This window comes from Populus alba, chromosome 1 (assembly GCF_005239225.2).
Source record: "Populus alba chromosome 1, ASM523922v2, whole genome shotgun sequence".
NCBI lineage: Eukaryota > Viridiplantae > Streptophyta > Magnoliopsida > Malpighiales > Salicaceae > Populus > Populus alba.
Genome location: NC_133284.1, coordinates 12011468 through 12023720, shown reverse-complemented (window position 1 = coordinate 12023720; position 12253 = coordinate 12011468). Strand labels below are relative to the sequence as shown.

The 12253-nt window shown below is 32.4% G+C and overlaps 2 protein-coding genes across 4 annotated transcripts; both read right to left on the bottom strand.

Annotated features, from left to right (window-relative positions):
* Positions 1-1626, bottom strand: LOC118038606 (uncharacterized). 3 transcript variants are annotated; one of them, XM_035045009.2, is made up of 5 exons: positions 1423-1626; positions 889-1028; positions 576-797; positions 222-439; positions 1-161 (listed from the first exon to the last, which is right to left on the bottom strand). In XM_035045009.2, the coding sequence occupies exons 1-4, from the start codon at positions 1508-1510 to the stop codon at positions 239-241; spliced, it is 651 nt and encodes a 216-aa protein (XP_034900900.1). In that variant the 5' UTR covers positions 1511-1626; the 3' UTR covers positions 1-161; positions 222-238. The 3 variants fall into 3 exon arrangements, with proteins under 3 accessions (XP_034900900.1, XP_034900899.1, XP_034900897.1); XM_035045008.2 differs by having other exon boundaries at positions 1-150; XM_035045006.2 differs by having other exon boundaries at positions 1-439.
* A 1840-nt stretch (positions 1627-3466) lies between these two features.
* On the bottom strand, positions 3467-8515 carry LOC118038607 (uncharacterized). Its single transcript, XM_035045010.2, has 3 exons — positions 8179-8515; positions 4708-4988; positions 3467-3794 (listed from the first exon to the last, which is right to left on the bottom strand). Exons 1-3 carry the CDS (start codon positions 8239-8241, stop codon positions 3719-3721), a joined length of 420 nt encoding a protein of 139 aa, XP_034900901.1. The 5' UTR covers positions 8242-8515; the 3' UTR covers positions 3467-3718.
* Positions 8516-12253: the final 3738 nt, after the last annotated feature.

Here is a 12253-nt window from a genome sequence, read left to right as displayed (position 1 = left end):
TTTTCCTTGTTCGTCGAAGGGTGGTCAAATATTAATAGAGAGTTTGCATGTGAGGTGATTTGGAAGGCAGAGGAGCGCCATCAAGATAATCTATAGTACGATCGGCTAATTATAGCAGTCGTGCAACCCGCTGCTATGGGTGGCACTCTCCTGCAATACAGCTAGAAGGCAAATTATTCATCTAAGATATCGTTAATTAAACTGGTAAATAGACATGTTACCTTATTCAGCTTCATCCTTAATTTCCATGGTGCCTCTCATTTTGTATCGCCCTGCAATATAACTCATTTTGCAATTCCAGCAGCCTGTTTTCGTTTGTTAACCTCAGATGCTCTTCAAAGATCTGTTTCTTTTCTTGCATCCTGGGATCCTCGATATTGACGTTTTCTCTCAGTCGTGCAACTTCATCACGGAGGCTTTTAAGTTCATCGTGGCTTGCCTGTCCGGGGAATAAACATCCAAGCAGTATAAGATATGATTATTTTGATTCCTGAACTAAATCTGGTGATAAAATAAGCTAAATATATGAGTGTATAAACAAGTAACTAGTAAGGCCTGGGAGATAAAATATTTACAATTTTTTCTGTTAATGCATCCAGACGAATTATTTGGTGGTCACTAATACGTTTCAAGTTGTGACTTTCACTTTTAAGTTGATCTACCACATTTGCTGCTAATTCCAGCTTTGGTCTCAATATGGTATCTTTTTCCTTCACCAGCGATTCATTTTCATCCTTCAAGCGTGCATTTTCTACCGCTTGCATCTTCAATTCATCCTCCTGTCTTTTCTTGTTTTCCTGCATATATATATAATATTAAACGACCTGTTTTTTATGAAGCACGCTACTCAAGAAAATAAATAGATTAATTAAGAAAAAAAGGGAGTACCCTACAACGATCGCGATATGCTTTGCTGTTACTTTTCTTCTTGTCGCGTCGATCTTCTGTTTTGGGCACTGATGTGGTACTTGTTCTAGCAGTCATGTTATCGAGTTGTGCCGTCGGCGTTGCCTTTGCTGCATCCAAGGCTGTTGAATTCGGACAGTACCACAAGACAAATCAAAAAAATGAGCTGATGGGAAATACTCAGAAAAAATAAAATAAAAAAGAGCACTGCAGTTATAATTACAGCCACAACAGCGTCATTTCTTATAACGTTGTTTTTTTGTCTTTTTTTCTATGTTCTTTTTTAGTTTCTTGTGAGGGGGCGAGTTGATTTTATGAATCTTGAATCTTTTTTTCTATGTTCATATTCATACCGCCATGCCAAAAGTCTCAAAGGCACAGCATCTTGATTTGGAAAATTAGAGGCGCCAACAAACCAAAGCAAGATAAAAATACAAACCCTTAATCAAACAATAAAATAATTAATAAAGATACAAAAGCTACTACTCCTAGTATAAATGATCAGTTATTACTTACAGGAGGAATCTCCAGTGGGTTCCTGGATGCACCTCTCCCACCCCCATTCCCCCACCGCCTCTTGATTATCAAAATGATCGGGATTCATCGCTAGCTCTCTAATGAATTCTCTGTGCGTAATGTTTAATATATGGTCTCAAAAACCAAGCCGTGATAAATCAAGACCGGGGAGGGTTTCTGGTCTGTAATTGTGAGTAGGAGTCATTGACGAAGACTTTGTGCTAAGAAATAATAATGTTGCTTGAAGGGTCCCACACGTCTATGTCAGAAGGTTAGTGGAAGACTTCGGTCTTTCATTTTGTCGTGACATTGGAATTTGGACTTGTTAATATTGTGTTTGTTGTTATTGGCGAAAGAAGCTAAAAAAAAAGAAGAATGGGGCAAACTTAAATTAGGTATCAAACTATAATTGACTTTTATATTTATTTGCTGGAATGTGTTCTTTTATAAAGTATATTTTTTTTTAATTTTTTCCATGTATGATTATATTGTGGAAAATTCATTAAGGAAATTCATTTTCGAGTTAAAGAAAAATATAAATTTTAGGTGAAAAAAAATGTTTATCCGTCTAAAAAAAATAGAAATTACTTTCTATGAAAAGAATAAAAAAATAGTAAATGTGGTATAATACTTTATTATTATATATATATATATATATAATATTTTAAAATATAATACTATTACAAAATAATAAATTAATAATATATTTAATTACATATGAAATAATATATTAAGATAATTAATGTACGAACATAAAAGTATATTAGTGCATATAATACTTTATGGTTTATTGAGTTGGAAACTGTATCCGCTGTTAGCTTCATAGTCTCCATGCTAGAATTAATGGAAAAGTTTATGGTTCTAGCATGCTTGGATGTTCAGCTATATATTTAAACATAAAGGGACTGGAATTCCTTTTATATATATATATATATATATGAATCAATATTTGGAGGTAAAAAAAATTAAACGCTCTTCACACCGATCCACTTTACCAACTCATGGCTGGGACTGGAATTCCTCTTCAAACATTTGCGTGTAACACTGAGAAAATTAAAATAAAAATACTAAACTGTAAAAAAAATTAATTAAAATTTTAAAAAACCCAACTAATTCAATTTAATTCGGTTTTAATTTTATAAATCTAAAACAATAAAAACCGAACTAAATAAAAAATAATTATCCCTTTCCATTAGCTGTACAGGAGGGAAATCAATGAAAAATGTAAGCTTCGGAGCGGAAAATTGCGACACCTCATAACATATATCCTTGGGCATTTCCTTACGACGAAAATGCCAGCAACAAAAACTTGAGATGAGTTACAGAATAATTGATAACCCTGAAAAAATCATAATCATATATGGACCTTTTTTCTTGCAAAGAAAATAAAATTTGCACAGAGAGGAGTTAGGATCGTCGCATTCAGACAATATCGTCTAGTTGCCATATTTCTTTTAAGATCGTGATCCCCGGAAGGAATAAATGACAGGGAAGAGGAGTCTAAGATATATTTTTCGGCTATCGAGGAGGAAAAAAACAGGATGTCGTGGAAAAGGCTATATGTCTACTTGCTCAGTCTGTCGCTCCTTCACTGAAGTTAAAACTGATCCAGTAATTTCTTGTTCGTAGCCATTGATGGCAACTCTGGAGCTTACGGTCCCATTTAATGAGGTTTTCTTAATTTCAACCCCATCAAAGGTGCTATTGAATTGAATTTTTTCTTTCTATTTAAAGAATTTGTAATTCATTGACGCGTTTATGTGAATTTTTTTTTCATGATAGCTAGCTCATGAGACTTGTAATTGAACCTTTTCTTTCTATTTAAATAATTTGTTAAAGTTGAGCTTTGAATTAGACGTGCACTAATGACCTAGAAGAAAACAAGGATCAATTTTTTTTTTCTCTACAGTGGTCGCCCACTTCTCATATTCAAGGAAGCGGATTTTAATAATAAAGAGAACAAATTACAGAATCTTTGACGAGTGTGTTTGTTTTTTAAAGTTTATTTTATTTCAACAAAGGAAGCATAATGGAAGCATTCATATCCAGAAAGATTTCACCTTGCCTACCATAGTAAAAGAGATTAACTTTTAGGGCATTCCAGTAGTAATAAGCAAAGCCAGAATCAACAACAATCAAAGTAGCAGATTCAACAGTAAATTGAAAACAAACTAACAGTTGCACGCTATTGATCTTAGCACTCCAACAGCTACTTACATGACAAACCAAATTCATTGAAAACACACCCATAACGCCATTTCCAGTGATCTTGGATTTCTTGAATGGCTGATACCTGTTATTCTTTTCCAACTGTGCCACTCGCATCCACAACCACTTGAGTATTGCTCTGTGTTTTGCTTGTCATGCATTCTCTGGCAAAAACAAAGGAGAAAGACTGAGGATTGTATGCTTCGAAAATCAAACAAACAAAGATTCGCTTACTACATCTGCTGCATGTAGAGATTTGGCTGAATTGTTTTTTAATAACAATTAATATGCCAACGAGCTGTAGACTAGTAGACATTAGTGTCCCTCCTCTCCCAAGAGATCTCCAGTTCGAACCTCTCCTATATAACTAAAAAAAACAGTTGATATGTTTTAAGATCAGATGGCAGCTATAGAAACAGAGGAGATAGGGGCACTAACAATCACACTCTAGTTTGCAGGCTCATGATCATTCAAGCATATCCGATTTGTAGTTTGCAATTCATTCTAGGAGTTGTCGGCCATGCAGGTGAAAGTTCATGGACTCTTCAAAAGATGGTTCTAACAATTGAAAATTTTAATTTCCTTGTTTGCCAATTTGATGTCAGGGTGATTATAGCAGTAACGTACTTGCAGACTGACATGAATTGTTTTCTCTACTTTGAAATCAAACAACTCATTCTCTAAAATGAAGACGTGATAATTTTCTAGGGTGGTCAATCCAAGCAGTAAATTCAGTACGTTCTGCCTACGAATCAAATGAGCCACCCTGTTGGCAACCGCAAGCCTGGTGTTTTCTCCACCAGGAGAGAGTTCAAGTGCAGACCATCTATCTGACATGAAACTCATCTAACATGGGGTGTAAATGCTAGGACATAGGAGGATTGGTCCAGGCCAAGAAGATATATGAAAAGAAATACCCGGATCGAATACTCAAAATTAGCTTTAAAGCCACTTGTATTTCCCAGACAAAGATATATGTAAACTTACGGGGACCAATTAGCCATCCCATGCATGCATTCAACCAAAGTCATAGGGATTTTGTAAACGAAACTAAAGAAAGATTTAGGTGAAGCTAACCGAAGCGACTGGGTAAGACTGGCAGCTTCATGAAAATTGTTCTCTTCTCGTGCTTTCAAAATTTTGAACATGAGATTTAAGCGCTTCTGATTGCTTGCAGCCTGTTGTGATATCAGGAACGTTTCCTTTTTGAGTTCATCACATTGAAACCCAATCTCTTCAAACTTCTCTCTGACTTCCTTTTGCCCTTCTCTAATATGTTTTTGTTGTTCAGCAATCTCTACCATCTCGGCTTTTAACCTTTTCACTGTTGCTTTTATTTTTCCACTTCTTTTCCTTTTCTGTACACAAAAAATTGAGCAAAATAACATCATTTTAGTCTCACATTAAACCAGGCCATGACCTTAAAATTAACATAAAACACGTCTGAAAAAAGATCATATGTTGTCAGCACAGATAAAAGTATTGATCCTCATAAATAACATTATCTCTGTGGGCTGTTCCCTGAGGTCAGGTTAGCAGGTAAAGCAGATGCAAGATCACTAAACCTACTTTACATGTCACCCAGAAGAAAAACGATCAAAGTAAAGAATTGCAGAAGCTACTTTAGAATTGCGAGTTGTTCATGAAGGGGCAAGGTTGATATTTCAAGTGAAGAGGGACAAAAAGAAGACTCTGTTATTACGTTGCTATCAAGTATTTTCTATTTCTGAGAAATAAAATAGTTAAGGTTAGTTTTTATCCACTTCATAGCATTATGAACATGAGAATTTTTATTATGATATAAGGAAACAAAATAGTACTAGCTGGTATTTTGGAGTCAATTTTTAATTCCTGCAGCAAGATGAAATTCAACTTCGTTATAGGCATGCCAATATTTACGTTCAAAACAGGGGGGTTCGTGAGAATTAATCTAAGAAGAATTATTGGCAAAAAAAATTATCATTGACTATTGAAGTAAGTAATGACCACCTTGAACATGCTGTTATATATTATATGCTCTAATATATGGCTTCAGAAATTCAATACGTATGCAATTGGGACCAAGTGGAAATTTAAATTTGACAGTCTACATTCAGTAACGAATGAGTGCTTTGGTAGGCCGATGGTATTAATTTCCAAGGAAGAGGGAGTGAGGTCCTAGATTCAAATATGAGTCCCACGAACCATCAAGTTGAAAAAGAAAGTACGCCTTCAAGAGACAGAAGCAAATGAGTTCAACTTTAAGAAAATGAGTATTTTCATGTTGTAAATATAGTTATCAAATCCGGTTTGGGGATTGATCCAGTCATGAGTATGGGTTTTGAATTTTATGGATCAAACCGAAAAATTAAAAAAATATATATTTAAATTTTTAATATTTCAAATGAAAAAATTAAGAAAAAAATCCATGTGAATATAGATTATACATGTTGTAAATAATAAAGTTTAAAAGAATATTTTAAAAAGCTTTTTATTCCATATTAAAAAATATACAATGTTATCTTTTTAAGTTGAAATATTTAAATAAAAAAAGTTTTTATTGCCTAGGTCGCTTGGGTCATAGGTCGACCTTCCTGGTTGATCGGGTTTTGTCGGGTTGTTGGATTGGCCGGTCTTTTAACAAATATGACCTCCAGCCACTGAGTCGACCCTCAGATCGACCCACTGGGCCGGTCCAGGTTTAATAATTGTGGTTGTGACATGGCTTCTACCAATTAGGAGGTTACATGATGCATCGGTACACATTAGATGCACATTAACAACTCCTATAGCTCAGTGGTCATGTGACCACATGACAATTTAACAATAAATCAAAGTATTAAATTTGGTTAATCCATGACCCCAACTAAGACCCAATCAAAGCTTGGGTAGGTTGACTCAATTTTAAGAATATTAAAAAAAAAAGGTTAAAAACTATTGTTGTAAACTCAATCCAAAAAGGTCAAGAAAGGCAACAACTAACCATAACCACTTGCCATTTTCACACTACCATCTACTATTATCTTTCACACATGGAACTTTGATTTTTCATGCTTTCATTTTGTATATAAACATAGTTAAGTTTATCTTACTGAGTGTGAAAAATAAAAGAGAAAAACATTAGAGAGAAAGAGATGGTAAGAGTTTGAAAGTTTGCAATTTATGTACACTTGTTGTTTATGAAAAAAAAAAAATTGTTTTATTTTCCCTGAGTATTTCAAAACCACTAACAATGGTTTCTCACATCAACAATTGATATCAGAGTCTTGTTTGTAAAATATAGAGATTTTTTTTAGATATGCATTTGAATTTTCAAAATTGTTAAAAATACATTTTAATCATTCATAATGTAGGGTGCTTCAATAAATTCTGCAAAAATCACTCATCGGATCAAGAAACAAGAAAGTTTAAAAATACCTATAAAAAAAAAAAAAAAAAAAAATTGACGACCCGGGTCAATCTAATTTTCAAATAATACATAGATTATTCGATTCAGACTACAAAAATCCCGAATCGATGAGATCCGAAAACCGGTTCAAACCGGACCAGTTCGTTAAAATTCGGTTATCTGAAAAAATCAAATAGGTTTTTTTTTTTCCTTTAGAAAAAACAAAGAAGTCAGATTCAAAGAAATTTACCAAACAAATATTAATTAATGAAACGATTGTACGTTGATACAATTGAATGTATGCTAGCTAAAATGGTCATATGGTAACAAGTGACGAAGTGCTTCAGGACCCTTTTGTAGGGGTGGGTTCTCTTAAATGGAGATGTAGCCGAGATGTGCTTTTTGTCCATGAGAAGAGCCATGAAGATTTAAGAGAAAAAAAAGCTCTTATGTGTGAGTTTTGAGATGGACGACGGCTTTTTTGTTTTAAGCAACAAATTTGCAAGACTTTTATTATGTTCTTTATTGGTCAATTGAGTTTTGTGTAAGATTTGTTTTAGTGTTCTTGTGTGCACACGGTTAGGTTTTCTCTGAGGTTTTTGAGTTTGAATTTATCTCGGTTTTTTTGAACCCCTTTTACAACTCCGCCTCAAATCTTTGACACTGAGAGTAAATGTTCGATTTACCACGTCAAGGGCTTCTCCCCTTGGAGCTCTTAAATGTTTAACCGTAGCTGCTTTGTACCATGCAAAAGCCATTTTAAGAGGAAGTTTTATGTTTTTTTTCTCATTCTCCTTCAAAGCATTTCACTCTTATCACAATAATATTTCACTGAAAGACAAACTTGCCATGCTAGCAGAGACGATCTTTAAGAGTGCCTCCTCTCTTCATGAAGTGAGTTTAAAGACTCTCTATACAAACTTGCTATGCTACAGTAGTTTCACTTTGATCTACCGTCCAGAAGCAGTAAAAAATAAAAATCTAAATTAGAGAAACCACATCAGAAGATTAAATTAAAAACCACCTGTTTAGTTTTACTGGACAAACACCGAGCTATGATTATAAGAAGGGAGAATTTATAGAATTTGTACTAAATCGGAGGCACGTAGCAATATTAAACATTCTTTGAATGAATTCTCCTGCCACCCCATGGCAAATGGCTGAAATAGAGTTCTACATACCTGAAGCCTGCTCTCAATCGATCTCTTAGGGCTTGGTTCGTCGGCTACGATTGTGCATTCCATGATCTCTTCGCAATGGCGATCTGCTTTGCTCTGCTGTTTTCTTCCTTCCTCGTATGAGGAACGGTTGATATCTCTGTATGATCGACAACCGAAACTCAGCAATGGCCTACCAACTTGGGAAAACTAAGCGTCACCTGCTTTCAGGCTAAGAATCGGGGAAGACAGGTATTGCATATTTAACCACGAAATTTCGTGCACTCTTGGTAGCTAGGACGCGCGATACGAGAGAGAAATCGGCCGATCGATCGATGGAGCCTGGTACCTTTCTTTTTCTTTGGAAAAGGAAAAAACAATAGCAAATAAGAATAATAATAATTGCCCCACAAGGTTAAAGACAAAAGTGTTTTTCGAATTTAAAAAACAATATAAGGGTTGATAATGTATTTTTTTTAGTAAACAAGAAAAAAAAAAACTTAATTATATAGCATTCAGTGGTAGTGTCGACGTGGGAAACTCTTATACAATGATTGTATGCTGTCATGGAAACTCTTTCATAGTGTCATTCCAACTAGGCTATTAGATAAATGTTGAAATTTTTTTATTTAATATTAATTTATTAACTTGATAGATCTAAAAATAATTCAAATGACTATTAAGAACATGATTTAATTTAAAAATAAAATATAAAACGATATTTTTAAAAAAACATTGCGATGATGACAACTTGGATATCCCTTTGTTATTTTTGATGAAGCCATCAAATCCACATTCAGATTATAATTTGACTGAGTTTAATAATTTTATCTTTTAAAATAATTTTTAATTTAATTATACGATAATAAAAATATATACTAACAAAAAGACAAATGAATAAAAATTTTAAAAAAAGCGATGATGATGAACTATATAAAAATAATGCTCATTAATATTATAAAAATATAATTATAATCTTATTTGTACAAATTCAAAGGTATTTAATAAAATAATATCTAAAATATAATCTTAATTAATCTAAGAATTAAATTAAATAATATATCTAATGTATTTTAAATTAATTAATTTGAAAGGAACTAAATATAATTGAAGAAACATGGAGAAAAAAAGTTTTTTAAAAAAGCATGCATGCATGTGCTCTAGGGTGGCCTAACGATTAGACCATCAAAAATTAGTTCAAGTATGTGGGTCTACCAAGTTAAGCTGGCACAACTAGGTTTTTTTATTAGTATTTTTTAAATAAAAAAAAAGATTTTTTGACTTGATATTTAAAAAAAAAAAAAAAAACACAACAAACAACATTTTGTCTACATGTCTAGCTTTAAGACAATGGAGAGGTAGGTAAAAAATTTTAGTTGGGATATTTGGGACCCAAAAAACTAATTTCAATCTATTTTTATCTTAAAACATCTAAAAATCAAGTGTTAGCATGAGGAGAAGACTCATCCTGTTCAAACAATACATGCAACCTTCTCTATTGGTAAAAATTAAAATATTATCTGCCATATCACTTGAAGTGTCACAATAAGTTATATCTGGTTAAGAATTAGATATCATTTTTTTTATATAGTGTTATTCTAACCTCATAATCTGAATCGCGAGTTTAATTGGTATACTATCTTGGATTGAAATAAATTTATTTTGTCTGTTTTTTTAAATTTATTTTTTAATATTAGGTTTTCTGAAAATTGAGTTTTGTAAACTTTTACTTTTAGCATGTTTTTTTTTTTTTTGCATGTGATTATGATTTTTTTTAATAAAAAATATTTTTTTTTATTATATAATTAAATATACACAATTGGATCTATGACGTGAATTTTAATTATTTTCTTCTCGTTTAAAACACGTTAACGTGACCACCTGTCTCGTCAATGCTATGATACGTCGTATTGGAAAACTTTCCGAACGTTGTCTCGTTAATTAAGAGAATTCCGGAGACAAGTTTGTGGAGCGTAAGGTTGTGGGTTGTGGAATGTGGGTAGAAAATTAATAGAATTTTTGTGGTAAAACAGTATCTTGATCATGATAATTAATAAGCATATAGAAAACAGATACCAACAACCAGGGCACCCCAACACAAGCTGGATTAAAAAGGGGAAAAAAAAAAGTGAAGGTAGGAAAATTAAGTTACAGATTTTGAAGGGCTCATTTCAGAGTTTTTTTAGCGAGAAAATAAGTGGCCAAGGTTTTAGAGTTTTTTTTTTTTTTTTTTAAGATTAATGCTGGTATTTTATCAGTTTAAGTATATCTCAACCAATTTATCTGAAATTAATAACTATATAAATTTTTAATAACTTAAAAATTTATAAAAATAAGATAAATCCTATAACCGCCCCTTTCTACAACTAATGTTTTTAAAAACCCTAGAACCGCCCCTTTCCAGAAACTGTGCCCGAAACTATGGTTTAAAAACTGAAACATATAATCTTTAAAAAGTAACTCTAGAATCTCCCTTTCCGACAACTATTGTTTTTAAAAACAGCTGAAAGAAGCTGTAACCTCTTTCCAGAAACTGTGCCCGAAACTGATCAGGAGTCATCAGGCGAGAGGCGACCATGCATGATTCATCGATCCCTCAACCACCTCCTCCCGTGAAACATGCATGCGCGCCATTTGGATTTGTAACGTCAGCTGGAATCTGTACGTGGAACCATGCATGCGTATTAAGCTTGGGACATTGCCATATTAATTTTTCCTTTTTTCAGATGCGGGGCCACATTCTTTGGACACATTCATATTTATTAGGTATGGAGATATATCCTAATTTTTGCATCGTGAGTATGATCTAATGATATTATTTTAAGAATAAAATAATCTTTATATAAAAAACTTATCAGATTTTAACCAGACTGATTGAATAATGAAATAATTCGAGCTTTTAAACAGTTAATACTAGATCAACATCTTCTAAAAAGATGGTCAAAAAATCGAGTTAAGATATTTTTACATCAAAAAAATTAAATTTTAATCTATTTTCACATAAAAATTAAAAACACTCTTATAATCTAGCAAACCAATTTCTATGTTTTATTTCTCCTCTCAAAATTAATTGATTAATTTAAAAACATAAATCAAGCTAAAATAATTCTCTCAATCTACTTTTTTACAACAATAAAAAAAACCCCTAAAATATCTAAAAGGTATTGTTCTCATTAAAAGAAAGACTTTGACATCAATTTTGGGTTTAGTAGCAAAATTTGATCCAACCACCTTTTTCTTTATTATAGATTAAAATATAAATAAAATAAATTTAATTTAAAATAAAATATATAATTGTAAATAAAAAATTAAAAAAATTCTTATCGCAAAAATTTCCAAACAAATGTTGACACCACTTTTTTTTTTTTTATAGATTTTTCATCTTATCTAACTTATAATCTTTTACAAACAATAAAATCGAATTTTTTTTATATAAAATTAAATACCAATCTAATATCATGTTTTATTTTAGACTGTAAAATTTTATATAAAATAAATTATGAAATTTAATTTTTAATAAATATAATATTAACGGATAGTATTGATAAAAAAATACAATAATTAAAATAAAAACATAAAGAACAAGAAAAGGAAAATTCTATTCTTGTCCACCTCGATACGTGAAGAGAGGGTAAAGAGAGGGTAACAGTGTTTCTTCCCACCTCTTTCAGAAGAATTCTAATCTAATTGTTCCCAAAAAGACGTCGTTTACTGTAGATGGATTCTGGGGCGTTCCCGCGCGAATATTGATGATAAACGCAAGATGCCTAACGATATCGCACGATCCGCATCTGGCACGATGATAGACATGGTCGCTTGAGCTTGCTTTATTTCTAACCAACTGCCTCTTGGAGTACTCACGAAGAGATTGTTTGGTAAGTGATTTATTAATAAATGAGTTTGTATATGACTGGTCATTTTATTTAAGAGTTATCTGTTTGAGTCTTTCGCTTTTTAGGTAAAAAAAAACGACGAAGACCAACAAATGAAAAACACATTTATTCAATCTGGCCTGCGGTTGACCTGGATAAGGATCATGTTCCAGGCTTGATATAGGTTATCCTGATCAATATGAAAAAATAAAAAAAATATTTAAGAA

Coding starts and splice junctions, on each gene's coding strand:
- LOC118038607 (XM_035045010.2), bottom strand. CDS start 8,241: ATGGAATGCACAATCGTAGCCGACGAACCAAGCCCTAAGAGATCGATT. Junction 4,989..8,178: donor CGATTGAGAGCAGGCTTCAG/GTATGTAGAACT, acceptor TTTTGTGTACAG/AAAAGGAAAAGAAGTGGAAA. Junction 3,795..4,707: donor AGTCTTACCCAGTCGCTTCG/GTTAGCTTCACC, acceptor TGTTTTTGCCAG/AGAATGCATGACAAGCAAAA.
- LOC118038606 (XM_035045006.2), bottom strand. CDS start 1,510: ATGAATCCCGATCATTTTGATAATCAAGAGGCGGTGGGGGAATGGGGG. Junction 1,029..1,422: donor ACCCACTGGAGATTCCTCCT/GTAAGTAATAAC, acceptor CGAATTCAACAG/CCTTGGATGCAGCAAAGGCA. Junction 440..575: donor ATGCATTAACAGAAAAAATT/GTAAATATTTTA, acceptor TTCCCCGGACAG/GCAAGCCACGATGAACTTAA.